At 43.3% G+C, this 17,302-nt stretch overlaps 1 protein-coding gene across 1 annotated transcript in view; it reads right to left on the reverse strand.

Annotated features, from left to right (window-relative positions):
• MTCL3 (MTCL family member 3) overlaps nt 1–6,818 on the reverse strand; it is a 46,105-nt gene extending 39,287 nt beyond the window's left edge. Inside the window, exons 1-3 of the mRNA XM_062186738.1 lie at nt 5,709–6,818; nt 5,007–5,231; nt 2,854–3,012 (exon numbers count right to left, since the gene is read on the reverse strand). Coding sequence (XP_062042722.1) covers nt 2,854–3,012; nt 5,007–5,231; nt 5,709–6,818 — 1,494 coding nt within the window. The remainder of the gene's footprint in view (nt 1–2,853; nt 3,013–5,006; nt 5,232–5,708) is intronic.
• Between the last annotated feature and the right edge of the window lie 10,484 nt (nt 6,819–17,302).

Here is a 17,302-nt window from a genome sequence, read left to right on the forward strand (position 1 = left end):
CATGAAGACAGCCATCTTGGTCATATCCAAGCCAAGGAGAGAGGCCTGGAACAGATCTTTCCCTCACAGCCCTCAGAAGAAGCCAAACCTGTGAACCCCTTGATTTTGGAAATTTAGTCTCTGGTACTATAAGGAAAGAAATGGTTGTTAAGTCACCAAGGCTTTGAGACTTTGTTACAGTAGTAACAAATACAACCACCTACTTAATTTTTTCCCTGTGGAAATGAACTGTTCAACTTTTGGCACTCTTCAACTGTGCATTATTATTGAAAACACATTTCTATATTAATTTCATATTTGATCTCTTAATTATATGGGAAAAATATATGCTGCTCTTTAAATGGTAATATCACAGATTTCATAATAGTCTTACATCATGGCAGGAGAAATTGAGAATCACCTAAATCAATCTTCACAATACAAATTGTGAAATACATGGAGGCAAGTAGATGTTAGAGGCTTTTTAAGGTCACTTAGCTATTGGTGAAGATAAATAATATGGCTCCCAGTGTTATGTGTTTCTACTGTAGAGCAAAGCCACTCTTAGCTAATAGCTGAGAATTAAATAATAAAATGATTTTTCCTGTATGTCATGTTAAAAACTGTTTAAAGTCAGGTTAATGAAATAAGTAGAACCAATATTACAAAAACTAATTTATTCAACTGAAAGTATACTCTACAAAGTCCTTACACTAACATATTCTCAGACTATAGATTTCACTGTTATTATGGCAGTTACATTTTTGTAGCATTTTGAGATAAACTCAGTAATTACAGGAGGCTCATAACTCAGTTTTCCTGTGGAAAGATTAGTATTTTCTTTAGAATTCTGCATATCCAAGCTGGTGAAATTAGTCAGAAGATGAATTTGAGCATTTGCTGATTCTCAATATTAGCTTCTACAAGCAGCAGTGTACACATGCAGGGAATTTTCAAAGAAAAATACTACTTTGAATTCAAGTTTAATTGCTATTTATCATGCTGCTAATTAATTTTGGATAGATTCTTTCTGTTTCTTTTCTTTGGCAATTATTTCCTTTGATCCTGACTGTTCTTTGAGGAGACTCAGGGTAAATACGGTGGGAATCTTCAAGTCACCAACATGAAAGAGAACTTTGATTCTTTACCCTAAAGGGTACAACAAAGATGAACTGGTTAAATGACAATTAACTGAATTTCAACTCAAAACAAAGGATACCTTTAACCAGCACTATAATGTGATGGAATTGTCTGCAGTGGAAGATCTACAGGGTTAGTCACCAGTGAGATGCTAAGCATTTGACCATGTGGGGGACTTCCTTAAAAAGAATTCAAGCAATAATTGGAATTGATTAAACAGCCCATATAGTCTTTGCCCCTCTAGAAGTTTAAGGTTCTATGAATTCAGCAGTGATCTTACAAAGCTAGCTCTTCACCTCAGTTAACTAAGACTCATTCCTTCATATTCTTAACAGTCTTTGGGTATGATGTGTAACTGGTTTAATTAACATACATTTAAATGACACAAGGATGAAACACCAGTCACACCTCATATATGTCAAGCTAGAAGCAGGGTCAGGCCAGAATTATTCTGCTGCTACTCATTTATTAATATGAAATTATACATTTTCTGGGGCCGGCGCTGTGGCTCAACAGGCTAATCCTCTGCCTTGCGGCGCTGGCACAATGGGTTCTAGTCCCGGTCAGGGCTCCGGATTCTGTCCCGGTTGCCCCTCTTCCTGTCCAGCTCTCTGCTGTGGCCCGGGAGTGCAGTGGAGGATGGCCCAAGTGCTTGGGCCCTGCACCCGCATGGGAGACCAGGAGAAGCACCTGGCTCCTGTCATTGGATCAGCGCAGTGCGCCGGCCGCAGCGCGCCGGTCACAGCGGCCATTGGAGGGTGAACCAACGGCAAAAGGAAGACCTTTCTCTCTGTCTCTCACCTCTCTCACTGTCCTTTCTGCCTGTCAAAAAAAAAATATGAAACTATACATTTTCTGGTAGATTGGGTGAGAAAAACAGGATTTCCTATAATTGTGAAAGTTAAAATTATTTTAACAGTCACATTAGTCCTTGGAGTTGTTTTCTAAAGAGCCAAAACACATAGTACACCATGAGATAATCAATTACTAACCTCTTTCTACTTTTCTCTGAAGGGAGGAGAGAACTTCCACTTTGACTATGACCCTGTCGGAATAAGAGCAAAGTTGGCGAACCCTAAAGGCTTCCATAGCCTTGGCAACTCATGACTAGAGCCTAGGGAGATTACTGACGCCATAAACAAGAGTGTCAAATTGTTAAATCAACAACAGGAGTCACTGTGTACTTTCGTCTCATGTGGGATCTGTCCTTAATGTGTTGTCCAATGTGAAGTGATGCTATAACTAGTACTGAAACAGTATTTTTACACTTTGTGTGTCTGTTTGGGTGCAAACTGATGAAATCTTTACTTGGCATATACTGAATCGATCTTCTGTATATAAAGATAATTGAAAATAAAAAAAAAAAACCTGGTGTTAAATTGGAAATTGCATACAAAATTAATCAATTTTTAAAAAATATCATGTAGGATCTCTGTCTTTAATGTGCCGTACACTGTTATTTAATGCTATAACTAGTACTCCAACAGTATTTTTTCACTTTGTGTTGCTATATGGGGGCAAACTGTTGTAATCTTTACTTAATATATACTAAACTGATCTTCTGTATATAAAGAGAATTGAAAATGAATCTTGATGTGAATGGAAGGGGAGAGGGAGAGGGAAAGGGGAGGGTTGTGGGTGGGAGGGAAGTTATGGGGGGGAAGCCATTATAACCCATAAGCTGTACTTTGGAAATTTATATTCATTAAATAAAAGTTTTAAAAAATTACTAACCTCTTTCATTTTTTCCAGTTCATTCTGTAAAGCTTGCTTTGCAATTTCAACTTCTATGAGCTGTTGCCTCAGTTTCTCATTTTCATCTTCTGTTGTTGTTCTCTTTTCTTCTACATTTTCCAATTCATGGTGAAGTCGGACAGATACGTCCTTTGCAACCTAAATGGAAATGTGGGTAACAATAAAATAGAATTAAAGAAGGTATAATGATTGAACTAAAATTTCATTCATATTGAGAGTAGTAAGAGTCAATTCATGTGAGAGGGTACTTCAAAGACTTCTCAGAAAGTTGAATTACAAGTTTATTTTGATGCAAAGAGAACCTAGAAATGCATTTCAGTTTTTAATAATATGCATTTTCCATGAACTTTTTGTAAATATTTAATTTAATACTTAGAATATGCCAAGCAATTCCAAACACAATACATAAAAGCCATTCACTTTTATCAACAAACCCTCACCACATCCCTGTGATTTAGTTACTATTATTACCTTTTTGTATATGAAGAGACTGATGTCAGAGAAGTGAGGCAATATGCTCAAGGTCACATAGACAAAAAGTAGGTAGGCACTCTGACTCTAGACTTTGCTCTCATAACTTACTCATTCTAATATGGTAACAAATATTCAATTGCATTTTAGCATTGCAGAGAAATCATACATATTTCTCCTAATTCTACAACAAAACTATGAAGTAGATGCTTCTCTTACCACTTAGGTCAAAAACTGGGAAACAAAAATTGCCACAAGTGGGGATGAGCTTGGATTTGGGCATGGATTTGTAACTAGAATTCCAGATGTTTAATTTTAGAAAACATTTTAGTTCTGGGAACTAATTTTTTTAATGACCTATGTTTTGAGATTATCTTGGAAATATAGATTGGAAGAAAGGTGGATAATGCTTGCTACGGCACCTGTTGCATAGTGTGTGCTCAACAAATATTAGGAAAAGTGATAAAGTAATACAATGACTTTCACGAAATGTTAACTTAGAGCTCTCTTTAAAATTAACATAGGACAATTATACTTGATTTCTATATTGACAAGTTAATACAGCTAAAATTATATTAATTGAGATGAGCATTGTGGTACAGAGGGTTAAATTGCCACTTGGGAACCCCTCATCCAATACTAGAGCGCTCGGGATTGAGTCTGCCTCTGTTTCTGATCCAGGGTCAGGCTAAGGTATTTGGAAGGCAGCAGATGATGGCTCAATTAGTTGATACCTTACAACATTGTGGGAGACTCAAATGGTGTTCCTGGCTACTGGCTTCAGCCTGACCAATGTCCTGGTTGTTGCCTGCATTTAGGGAGTGAATCAATGGATTGGAGATCTATCTTCCCTCCTCCTCCCTGTAATTCCTCCTTTCAACTAAATATAAAACTTTTAAAAAATATATATATTATATATATATATATATAGCCTAAGGCCATGAACTTAACATCTGTCTTCCATTGACAATGACTCTGCCTACAAACCGATCCACACTTTTCTTAAAAAATGTATTTTCAGGATGAGATTTATCCACTGGGACAGGCACTGAAAGCGCAACTTTTCTTTAAAAATGAATTCTTACATTTACTTCACCCTCCTTTACTTCTCCAAATGGACCACAACTTGGCCAGTGGTTTCATGTGCTACATACAGGAAGGAAAGAGCCCTACAAGAAGGCTGAGGAGGCGGGCAGGAAGGGAATTGTAGGAAGAAATCTTAACTGATATCTTCCCAGTGTTGCTCCAATTCAAAGACACAGCTCCTCTGGAGAGCTTGATCTCCAGCGTCTGATTCCACCCAGTGTTCTCTGGAAAGACAGACCCTGGATCCCAGATCAAGATCAAGGACAAGGCCAGAGCCTATGCTCTGCCAAGCACCTGCTTCATCCTAGGAGGGAGGCGCCCTCTTCCCACCACCTCTGGAAGAGCCACTGATGCTCCCGGGAGAGTCCACCGGGGTCCTCCTCAGCCAAGCCCTTCACATTCACTCTTTAGGCCCCTCCGCAGTTCCTCCCCTTCCACAACCCTGATACTTCGCGGTCAGCACTGCTAAAGCTCCTTGCCCAATCGCCACTGAAGAAGGCAGTGCGCAAAGAAGCCCGCACAAAGTGCCCACCCACCGCCCCTGCCGCGCCCCCCAGAGCCCCAGCACCGCAGACCTTGAGGTCCTGCTCCAGGCTGCGCAACAGCTCCCCGTCGATTTCCCCTGTCTGCGCGTAGCGGAGCCTTTTGCGCTCGGCTTTGCGGAGGCGGTACTGCAGGATCCGGCAGTTTTTGTTGGCTCTCTCCAACTCATGGCGCATTTCCTGCAGTTGACAGGCATCCTCCTCGAAGAAAGTGTCCCTCATCTCGTCCATCTCTGTTCTCAGCTCATGGATCTCGTTCTGGGGCGGTGACAGGCCGCAGGTCAAAATCAGCCTCGCCTCCAGCCCCTCGGACAGACACCTTGTACACCCCATTCCCAACTCCACATTCTCAGCTTTACTGCCCCTGTCCACGAGGCAGGAGTGACAAGGGGATGGATGAAGGAGCAGAAACTAGAAAAACAGGTCCACTTTCGGCCTTCTCTTGCTCTTGCTCTAGCCCTTTCCAAGGAAAAAGTGGAACAAACTACGATCCGTGGGAGAAACGAAGGCCGAGATTTGTTTTAAATGAACAACTGACGCTACTCACACCAGACTCTGCTTCAATCCGAACTAGGCCTAGGTGATGCCACCCCCTGTCCTCCTCCCCCTCTTCCTCGTCCCCCTGCGTCTCCCAGGTTAGCGGCTGCTCCCCCTTCGGGACACGCCCTAATCCTCTAGGGCCCACACCTCCCCTCCCCCACTCGCCTCCTCTCCCCTCCTCCCTGCCCGCCTCACCTTGAGAGTCTCGTTCTCCTCTCGCAGCTTCTCCATCTCCTCCTGCATTTCCTCCTGCTCCTGGAGCTGCTGCGGGTGCGGCTGCGACGAAGGGGGCGCCGCCGCCTGCATGCCGCCGCCGCCGCCGCTCGCGCTGCCCTCTGCGCTCTGCTGGGGGCCCTCCGCCGCGGCCGCCATTGGGGAGGCGGAAGGGACGCCGAGGGCTTCGCAAATGGCTGGCCCGCCAGCGACCGGGGAGCCGCGGCTGCTGCTGCCGCCGCCGTTCTTGGTGTGCATCTGAGCCGCGGCGGCCGCCGCCGCCGCCGCCGCCCGCTCTTTCTTGAGATGAAACTGGATGAGCTCAGACTGCAGGCATCCTTCCTTCCAGTAGCTCCCGCCGCTCCCCACAACGCCACTCCCGGAGTTTCTGCTCCCCGGGCCTGAGGTTTTGCCCGCAGAAGAGGATGATGGCGAAGGGGAGGCCCCCTCCCCGCCGCTGCCGCCCCTCTGCTGCGCGCGGACGCCTTTCCCTCGCCAGCCCCTGGGCGGCGGCGGCGGCTGCGGAGCGCCCCCCTCCCTTTCCCCGGAGCCGCCGCCGGCTCCTCCTCCTTCCCCGCCCCCTCCTCCTCCTTCCCCGAGCGGAGGGGGTTCCCCGATTTTCGAGGGCACTGACTCTGACTCCCGGGGCGGCTCGTCCGGCGGCCCGGGCCTCCTGCCGCCCACAGCGGCCAGGGTCGCCGCGGGGGCCGCTTCAGCACCAGGCGCGGACTGGACAGCTCCCGGGGCAGCCCCTTTGGGCGCCAGGGGCGCCGCCTTCTCCGCCCCGCCTCCGCCTCCGCGGGCTCCGGCCGCGAGCGCTGCGCGGCTCCCGGACTTGTTACCCTGCTGCTGCTGCTGCTGCTGCTGCTGTTGTTGCTGCCGAACGGAATTGAGCTTCGAGCCGGCGCCCACCGGGGTCCGGGTGGCCGCGGCTGCCTGTCGGAGAGAGCTGTCCCTGGGTCTAGCGGGCGATTGAGCTCTTTGCTGCTTTCGGCTGCTGCCCTCCGGGTGCAGGCGAGCCTCTGTGGCTGCGGCGGCGGCGGAAGCTGCGGCTGCGGCAGGGGCAGCGCCCCCGATCGGTGGCTGACTCATGGCGGTGTAGGAAGCACCTACCGGATGCGATTTGGAATGGGTGATCACTAGATCATCCTCTTCCTCCTCACCACCACCAACCTTCCTTTCTAAGCTGGGACAGGAACAGAACAAGGCAAGCACACAGCATGTCTGCGTTGTTACAAAGGGTAGCTTTGCCGTGGTAGAGCAGCCCTCCAAAATGTGAAGATTTGAGAAGCGCCTGTCAGAGGCCCTGACTTTAGGAATAGGATGCAGAGCTGTCAGTTCTCATTTCACCCCAGGGTGGCGCTGCCTCCATCACACTCCGGCTCAGCATGAAGATGCCGGAGCTGAAGGAGGCTGAACCTTACCTCCTCACAGTAGCACGTTTTGAAAAGGGTGAGATAACAGAAAGGAAGTGCTAAGAAGGGCGATATGAAAGAAAAGAGGGTAAGGGTTAAGAAGAAGCCTCTGAAGGAAAAGGAGATGTCCACAAGCTAGAATTGACAAACTCCTGCTTCTTCAACGTTGCTTTGTTCATCGAATCTGCAAAGCCTAGTTTAGTGAAAAGCTTTATTTAATTAGTTTTACTAAGTATCAATTAGAGGGAGAGTCATGATGTAGATTCTTGGAGAAAATATGCTATGGATAAGTGATATTTTTCCTGAGCAGCTCCAATCCCTGATGTTGACTTTAGAGAAATGTGCTCACGTACCTTTAGAATAGATCTAAAATAAAATATAAATAATGGATGACTTTAAATAAACTTTGATCTCAATAAAAATCATATGATTTAATCCTTAGCAACTACAAAGGTTCTTTTTTTTTAAACTTTGGGAAATAATTTTTAAAATACATTTGGAAAAGCTGATGGGCAGTTCTACGGTTTCCTGTTGCAAGTGATAAATTTTTCTACACTTACCTAGTTTCATAGTTCTTGTGAATAATTTCAAATGTAATTGCTAGACAGGATATGTTTTCATTCTTAAGCATCTTCCCGGGCGGTATATCACAGATAACATTGTACTTTTAAAGCCCCGTACCCTGCTATGGAACCGAATCCTGAAACAGAAAAATACTGCACCCAGAAAGCTGGTGCATTTCTCCTCATGGCAGTAAGATCAATTTCCATTGTGTCTTTCCAAGATAAACCTATTCACTGGGGCTGGAAATCTATAAAGTAGCATGCTACTGCTTCAGGTGTTCTTCTACCTCCTCAGTGACCAGGTGATCTCATCAGCTACCCAATTTAATGTTTCTTTTTTTTTTCTTAGAAACAGTATTTCTCTCCAAATAATAGATAAGGATATGACTAGGCATAAAGTTCTGCTTTAAAAAGGAAATGCTTTTAAGAAAAGGGATGGCCTGCCACTCACTTTACTGCTATGATTCCTGTTATCTATTTTAGTATCATAACTTAGCATTCAGTAATTCCTCATTATAAAAAATATTAATGGGAGGCTCCTTCATTCTCTCCCTTTCTGTTTTGACATCTCTTTGCAATTCACTCTGCAATATAAAGGTGAACAAAGTTGTAGGTCCACTTACATGCTACATCTCTCAGAGCTACTATGTTACTACAATATTTGGCCTGGTCATACCCAGTGGTCACACAAATGTGGGCCACTTTACTTAGTTTATATGGCCAATATGAACGTACTTTTGTTTTTAATTAGACATGATCATTGATAAGCCATGGATCAATGCTTAAACTGGCTCCCACATAACCTCAACCCAGGAGAACGCCCAGGGCTCCAGGAACTGGGCTCCATGGTCAATGGCACCTGCTGCTGTCACATGGTCCTTAAAAAGTGACAACATGCTGTGTCTCTCCTAGGCTCTGTGGAAATCACCACCCACACAACCCAGCACGGCCGAAACCTACACTTTTAAATCTCTAGTTTCATCTGCCTACTGACCCACCGCATTAGAAATCCAGAACTGCTCACTTCTCAGCAGAGGCGATGTTTCCAAGACGATGCAAATCAACAGCACTTTCCTTCCGATATTCCAGGGATCTCATAGAGTTTGCTTTTGTGTCTTTCAGAGCAAAGTTCAGCTTTGCGGTATTATATGCGACTTTCTGGCTGAGCAGGACTTGGTGGGACCCTTGGTTCCAGTTCCACACCCACGCGATTTCTCCAAACAATGGCGCTAACGTCAAGAGCCGGTCACTTCCAGGAGGTCCGCGGCCAGGCTGGCGCTGCTCTCGCTGCAGGCGAACACCCGAGGTGCCAAGCGGTGCCAGACGCTGCCCAGGAAGTGCAGAGATATTCATGAGCTGACCTCACCGGACTGGGCAGGGGAAAGGGCGGGATTGCAAGGGAGGACAGAATAGAAGTAACCAGAGAGAGGTTACTTTCAAGAGAAAGGAAAAGAGCGCGGGGATACGGGTATCGGAGAGGGCGTGCAGCACCAGGAGACAAAAAGGCCTGAGCCACGCCCGAGAAGGAAGACCGGCAGCCGCGCTCAAAGTCCTTACTCCACACTCATGTCCCGTACTTGGCAGAAGATTCCCGACCCGCTTAAAATCGGATGGCGTGGTTTTCTGCAAAGCTTTGTCTTGGGTCCAGTCAATCTCCATCAATTATTAACTGGAGTTCTTTTCCCAAGGAGGCTGATTCCGAGCGCCTTCCGGGCGTGTCTGGCGTCTCCGTTGCAGCTGCGAGGCGCTGGCGGGCGGCTGCTGGGAGTTCTCTTTGTTCGCTCACTTTAATGCTCAGAAGAGCCCTTTCTCCACGCGGTGCTCCCTCCCCGTCTGGAGCCCGGGCGGAGTCATCAGACGTCGTTTCCACGAATAGATAATGGTTGCCAAACCCACCATCCCAAAGACAAAGGAATCTTGCGAAGCTGCACTAATTCAACCTAAGCGGAATAAATATCAGCATAAAGAGGTCGTTTACAGACCAGTTGCCCCCGGCACATTTTCATATCTGCTTTTACTGAGGGCTAGTATCCACTGTGAAAACAGGGAACGATCCTGGGATCCCTGATGTTTATTGTGCCTGGGATAACAGGAAGAATGCGTTGATAAAATATCAATTTGAAAATGAATTTTAAAGAAAAGAGGACGAAGAATTCAGAATATATGCGTTACAATTTGCATTGCTCCAGTAATAATATTTTTAAAAATCGAGTGGATATTTCTCATTTTCTTTACAAATTTTGGAGTGGAATAACATAGGGAAGCTCCCTCAAACCACAAAGAATTGTTGGTGGTGTTAGAACTGAAAACAGCAGTAAGCAGTGTTTTGAAAGGACATTTAAAAAAAATAAATTTCTCTGACATTAATATGGAAGTTTCGTAGGTAAAAGGAGGTAAATATCACAAAATTAGAATAATGGACAATGCTAATGTAAGTTTTGATGTAATAGATTTTGCTTTCCTAATGGAAGTCTTGTGTTGATAGTAAAGTAAAAACAATTGAGAAGTCGTTTGCATATAAGCAGTCATTGTACCAATGCAAAAATGTGTTCAAGCCCTGGTGATTAATATCTCCAGTGACATATAGACAAGTATGGTATCACAACAAAATCATTTATCTTCCAAAATGGATATTAAGAGCCTAGCTTATGCTTGGCACTGTCCAAGGTGCTGGGGATTCAAAGATAAATCAAGACATTGTCCCCTGGGCTGGGAAGCTTCAAGCATATTGGTGAGAATTGAGACAACCTTGAAACACTTTGGGGAGATGGGAAATAATCTGTGACATATATGATGGAAGACTCAAAATTTTATTAGCATACCAAGAATAAAGGGGAAAAAGGCAAAGGAAAAAATACAACCACATCATTTGGAATTTTTATTAGACAATTTTTCATAATGTATCCAAACTTGAGCTGTAATATCCCTAGGAAATGATAAGATTCAAAGGCTTCATTCAAACAAAAATGGATAAGATGATTAAAATATTTTTTCAGATAAATATTTACAAATAAAATTTTGCCACTATAAATAAATGTAGTCTAAAACATAAAACATACTTGGTTCTGCTTTTTTAAGAACTCGCACTCTGCTCAAGTATTTATATTTCAATTTATTCCTAAGTTAGTATTACTTCAATGCAATTGGCAACTTTAGAAAGCTCAACAAAAGTTAACAATCAATTATCAGGCCCATTGCTGTGGCATGGCAAGAGAGGTCACCTTCTGCAGTGCCAGCATCCCAAAGTTTTTGTCATATGAACTTAGACAAGTCAGTTGAACTTTTTTCTTCACTTATCCATTCTTTTATTTATTCCTACACATAAAATATACTGCTAAATTAATATTATTAAAGTATTTGATTTATGTGATTATCCTTAAGAAATGGTGTAGCTAATCATCACAGTGAAAGGAACACAATAATTGTAACTAATGATAAGTAATGATTACTATGTAACTGGCACTGCAATGATTACTATGTGCCTGGCAATACTAGCTACTTATTCATTATCTGTCATTATTACTATTACTACTTTGTCAATATTGTTTCATTGCATTTTACCAATTTTTTTTTTGACAGGTAGAGATATAGACAGTGAGAGAGAGAGACAGAGAAAAAGGTCTTCCTTCCGTTGGTTCACCCCCCAAATGGCCACTACAGCCAGAACTACGTCCATGCAAAGCCAGAAGCCAGGTGCCTCTTCCTGGTCTCCCACACGGGTGCAGGGCCCAAGCACTTGGGCCATCCTCCACTGCCTTCCCGGGGCAACAGCAGAAAGCTGGACTGGAAGAGGAACAACCAGGACTAGAACCTGGAGCCTATATGGGATGCTGGTGCCGCAGGCTGAGGATTAACCAAGTGAGCCACAGTGCCGGCCTACTTTTTTCCAAATTTTGTCATTCATGAACTTCTATAAAACTAACTAATGTTACACCATTAGAAAAACTTGGTTGGGGCTAATGTTGTAGCCCAGCAGGTTAAGCTGCTGACTGCAGACACCAGCATCACATGTGAGCACAGGTTCAAGCCTCTGGTGCTCCAGCTGTGATCCAGCTTCCTTCTAGTGTGCCTGGAAAGCAGAGAAAGATGGCCCAAGTGCTTGGGCCCTTGCTACCCATGTGAAAGACCTGGATGGAGTTCTTGTTTCCCTGCTTTGACCTTGCCTAACCCCAGCTGTTGTGACCATTTAGGGAGTAAAACAGCAGATAGAAGGTTTTCTTTCTCTTTCCCTCTCTCTCTGTAACTCTACCTTTCGAATAAATAAATAAAATATCTTAAAAAGAAACATGGTTAATTTTGGGTTACTTTACAATGGTCCATCTGGATGGTAAATAACTTAAGATAATATTCCTGTTCTCCTCATTATTTCCAGCAGAGAGTTGGAAACATATGCGCTGGTTAATATACACAAATAGATTTGTAGTGTCCTTACAGAAAAAAACACATGATGTTTTGGGGTCCATCCTCTGGTTTTTGCGAGTAATTTAGCTTGGAACTGTGCCATTGTTGTGACCTTTACTGCAATTTATATGCAGTCATGCATCACATTTTTCTCTGAATTATACTTTAGGTAATAACTAATGAATCACAGATTTCTTAGGTTGTAAACACCATGATTCTTCTTTTCATCTCTAAGAAGGTTACCCAAGCTATATTTTACATTGGGTCTAGTGTAATATTAGGCTTCTCAATAAAGACTCTTCTACAATGTTGCATTGTACTTTTACACATTTTACAAGTTAATGTTACGGCCCAAAACTTACAGTTTAATTCATAGACTGGATTCAGGCTACTTTGTGAATGTCAGAAGTTGCTTCTCTACTATAAGTACTGTAGTTACTCATGTCATTGCTGTTATGTAAATTTGTAGTTGGGTCTTGGATAATCAAAATTCTATTGCATTACTTCTGTAAATCATGAATAGTCACTCTTGGTAATTAAGATCAGTATCTAGCCATCTAGCCACACATTATTGTTAAAATACTATTGTATGCCTGATTTTAACTTGCCCCCATTTTCAATCTTAACTTAATCTAAATAGAAACAATAGTAAAGATTTTACTTATTTGAAAGACAGAGTAAGAGAGAGAGAGAGAGAGAGATCTTGATATCCGCTGATTTACTCATCAAATGTCTGCAACAACTAGGGAGTTAGGCCAAAGCCAAGGACCGGGAGCTCCATCTGGGTCTCACACATGGATAGCAGGAACCCACTTGGACTGTCATCCTCTGTCTCCTAAGCACATTAACTGGAAGCTGGATCAGAAGCATGAAGTAGATGGAACTTGATTCAGGCACTTTAGTATGGGATATAGGCCTCTCAGGTGGAGGAAGCTGCTGTGCCACAACTCCCACCTCAAAGTGAAGATTTGGTGCTTTTTATCCGAATGCTATCTACATTTGATATCACTATTAAATCTCCTAATATCACCAGTTTAATAACTCAGAATCATCAAAATCCTGCATTAACATTTTTTTAACTTTTATTTAATGAATATAAATTTCCAAAGTACAGCTTAAGGATTACAATGGCTTCCCCCCCATAACTTCCCTCCCACCCACAACCCTCCCCTTTCCCGCTCCCTCTCCCCTTCCACTCACATCAAGATTCATTTTCAATTCTCTTTATATAAAGAAGATCAGTTTAGCATATATTAAGTAAAGATTTTAAACTGAGAATATAATTTTCCTCATGGGCATTGTCTACCTTAGAAAAACTACTACAGAACATGCCTGTGACTATAGACTTGTAGTTCAGGCCACCGAAGATTAGAGATGGGAAACGGGCACTCCCTTGACTTGCATCCTCTGGTCTGCTTTAACACAAACCAGGAGGAAAAGAAAGCTCGGCATCAGAAGCAATGGGTGGCAGGCCTATTAATGGCTGATCTGTACAGTGATCTGCCCTCAAGGAGACCCAACAGGCCAGTCCACTGCAGTGGCTTTCAATGTGGTAAGCCTGGGCTTCAGCAGAAGTCAGCTTGTGAAGAGCCCTGGCAGCTCTGCCAAGAGTTGGATCACTGGAAATGGACCTGCCCTGGAGTCGAAGGATGCCCAGGTCAGAGCCACAGATCTTATTGGCTCTAAGCTGAAAAGCCCTTCACTCAGCCCAACTTCCAAAGTGACCACTGCAGCTGAGGGGATGGTCAAGTAGGGTCAGCAACATTGCAGGCAGAACTGTAAATTTCTTGTTAGAGATGCCACCTGCCTTTACCTGGCCAGCTCTCCTCCCAGGCCAGCCAAGTAATGAAAGTCAACAGAGTGCCTTCCCCTAGGAGGTTCACACCTCCCTTAGGATATACCCCATGTGAAGAGATCGATAGGTCTGGGCCTCTGAATTTACAAGGCCTAAAGCCCACCAGATTATTATCAAGCCCCTTCTATCAGGTTCTATTTGCCTCTCAATCAGAAAAATTACTTGTAGCTTAGACAGCACCTTTCTTAGCTCCTCTAATAATGACTCTGTCCTTTGTTCTAGGCCCTGTCTAGTGCACTTGGGCCTCATTCCTTTGTAATCATAACCTCTACTCTACCACCAATGGCTCTACTCCCAACCTGTGTGCCCTGATGGTCCTCTTCCCCACTTAATGCTGTATAATTGTTCAAACCTGGTAAATGCCACTCTTAGGATCATTGGTTACTATCCTCACTCTGTCTTTTATGACCTTGTCTAAATATGATCAGAGTCGGCAAACTTGGAAGGCTTCCATAGTCTTGGCAACTCATGACGACAGCCTAGGATGGTTACTGGCGCCATAAACTAGAGTGTCAATTTGTTGGGTCAACAACAGGAGCCACTGTGCACTTGCTCCTCATGTGGGATCTCTGTCCTTAATGTGCTGTACATTGTGATTTAATGCTATAACTAGTACTCAAACAGTATGTTTCACTTTGTGTTTCTATGTGGGTGCAAGCTGTTGAAATCTTTATACTAAATTGATCTTCTGTATATAAAGAGAATTGAAAATGAATCTTGATGCAAATGGAAGGGGAGAGGGAGCGGGAGAGGGGAGGGTTGGGGGTGGGAGGGAAGTTATGGGGGGGGGGAAGCCATTGTAATCCATAAGCTGTACACTGGAAATTTATATTCATTAAATAAAAGTTAAAAAAAAAAGATTTCAACAGTTTGTCCCCACATAGCAACACAAAGTGAAAAATACTGTTTGAGTACTAGTTATAGCATTAAATCACAATGTACAGCACATTAAGGACAGAGATCCTACATGAGGAGTAAGTGCACAGTGACTCCTGTTGTTGACTTAACAAATTGACACTCTTGTTTATGACAACAGTAATCTCCCTAGGCACTTGTCATGAGTTGCCAAGGCTATGGAAGCCTTTTGAGTTCACCGACTCTGATCATATTTAGACAAGGTCGTAGTCAAAGTGGAAGTTCTCTCCTCCCTTCAGAGAAAGGTACCTCCTTTGATGACCTGTTCTTTCCACTGAGATCTCACTCACAGAGATCTTTCATTTAGCTCATTTTTTTGTTTTTGTTTTTGTTTTTGCCAGAGTGTCTTGGCTTTCCATGCCTGAAATACTCTCATGGGCTTTTCAGCTGGATCTGCTTGCCTTAAGGGCTGATCCTGAGGCCAGAGTGCTGTTTAGGACATCCGCTATTCTGAGTCTGCTGTGTATCTCACTTCCCATGTTGGATCGTTCTCTTCCTTTTTTATTCTATTGGTTAGTATTTGCAGACACTAGTCTTGTTCATGTGATCCCTTTGACTCTTAGTCCTGTCATTATGATCAATTGTGAACAGAAATTGATCACTTGGACTAGTGAGATGGCATTGGTACATGCCACCTTGATGGGATTGAAGTGGAATCCCCTAGTATGTTTCTAACTCTACCGTTTGGGGTAAGTCAGCTTGAGCAAGTCCCAAATTGTACATCTCTTCCCTCTCTTATTCACACTCTTATATTTAACAGCAATCACTTTTCAGTTAAGTTTCAACACTTAAGAATAACTGTGTATTGATTACAGAATTCAACCAAAAGTATTAAGTAGAACAAACAAAAAAAATACTAAGAGGGATAATGTATTAAGTTGTTCATCAACAGTCAGGGCAAGGGCTGATCAAGTCACTGTTTCTCATAGTGTTCCTTTTACTTTAACAGGTTTCGTTTTTGGTGTTCGGCTAGTTGTCACCAATCAGGGAGAACATGTGATATTTGTCCCTTTGGGACTGGCTTATTTCACTCAGCATAATGTTTTCCAGATTCCTAGGAGGGATTACTTTTCAGTTAAAATTTAAAAACCTAAGAATAATTGTGTGTTAATTACAGAGTTCAACCAATAGTACTAGAACAAAAAAAATACTAAAATGGATAAAGTATTACATTGTACATCAACAGTCATGACAAGAGCTGTATTAACATTTTGATAATTCGTTAACTACTTTTTCTTGCTGAAGGTTTCAACATTCATCAACAGTTACTCTACCTTAAAAATAAGCACAGTAGGTCCTTTCTCATTATGTCTGACAAACAAGTTTGGCATCCTAAGTTTTCTATTCCCCAGTGTAGAATTGGAAGACAAGGTTTTGATTTCTAGTTCCTATATTCTCCTATGCTATCTGAACAAAAGGTGGCTAAGGTTTTCATGTATAGATATAACCTAGCAAAGATTTGAGTAACTAGAAATATATCTAGGCCGGCGCCGCGGCTCACTAGGCTAATCCTCCGCCTTGCGGCGCCGGCACACCGGGTTCTAGTCCCGGTCGGGGCGCCGGTTCTGTCCTGGCTGCCCCTCTTCCAGGCCAGCTCTCTGCTGTGGCCAGGGAGTGCAGTGGAGGATGGCTCAAATGCTTGGGCCCTGCACCCCATGGGAGACCAGGATAGGCACCTGGCTCCTGCCATCGGAACAGCGCGGTGCGCCGGCCGCAGCGCGCCAACCGCGGCGGCCATTGGAGAGTGAACCAACGGCAAAGGAAGACCTTTCTCTCTGTCTCTCTCTCTCTGTCCACTCTGCCTGTCAAAAAAAAAAATAAATATATCTGATAGACTTTCTCACATATATATATATATATATATATATATATCACATATCAAATATCTGGCAAGTAAATTGTAAAGGTAATACTTTAATATTCAATTGATCCAGCTATATAAAAATAAGCAAATATCCATCTGTATTTTATATATTAATATCTTTCTTTACTTGTTTTAAAAATCAACAAGATTTTAATTCAATGTGAAGGCAACAGACTTTTGTTATTATATATATTATGCAAAGATCAGGATACTCTCATCTAAAAGGATATTAGATTTCTTTTTTTTTAAGATTATTTGTTTATTTGAAATTCACAGTTACAGAGAGAAAGGGAAAGACAGAGAGACGGATCTTCCATCTGCCAGTTTACTCCCCAGATGGCTACAATGGCTGGGGCTGGGACTAGCCGAAACCAGGAGCCAGGAGCTTCATCCTGATCTCTTTGTGGGTAGCAGGGGCCCAAGTACTTGGGTCATCATCTGCTGTTTTTCTCAGGCTGATAGCAGAGCTGGATCAGAAGTGGAGCAGCTGGGACAAGAACCGCCACACATATAGAATGCTGGTGCTGCAGGTGGTGGTTTTACCCACTATGCCTCAATGCAGA

Source organism: Lepus europaeus, chromosome 3, assembly GCF_033115175.1.
Source record: "Lepus europaeus isolate LE1 chromosome 3, mLepTim1.pri, whole genome shotgun sequence".
NCBI lineage: Eukaryota > Metazoa > Chordata > Mammalia > Lagomorpha > Leporidae > Lepus > Lepus europaeus.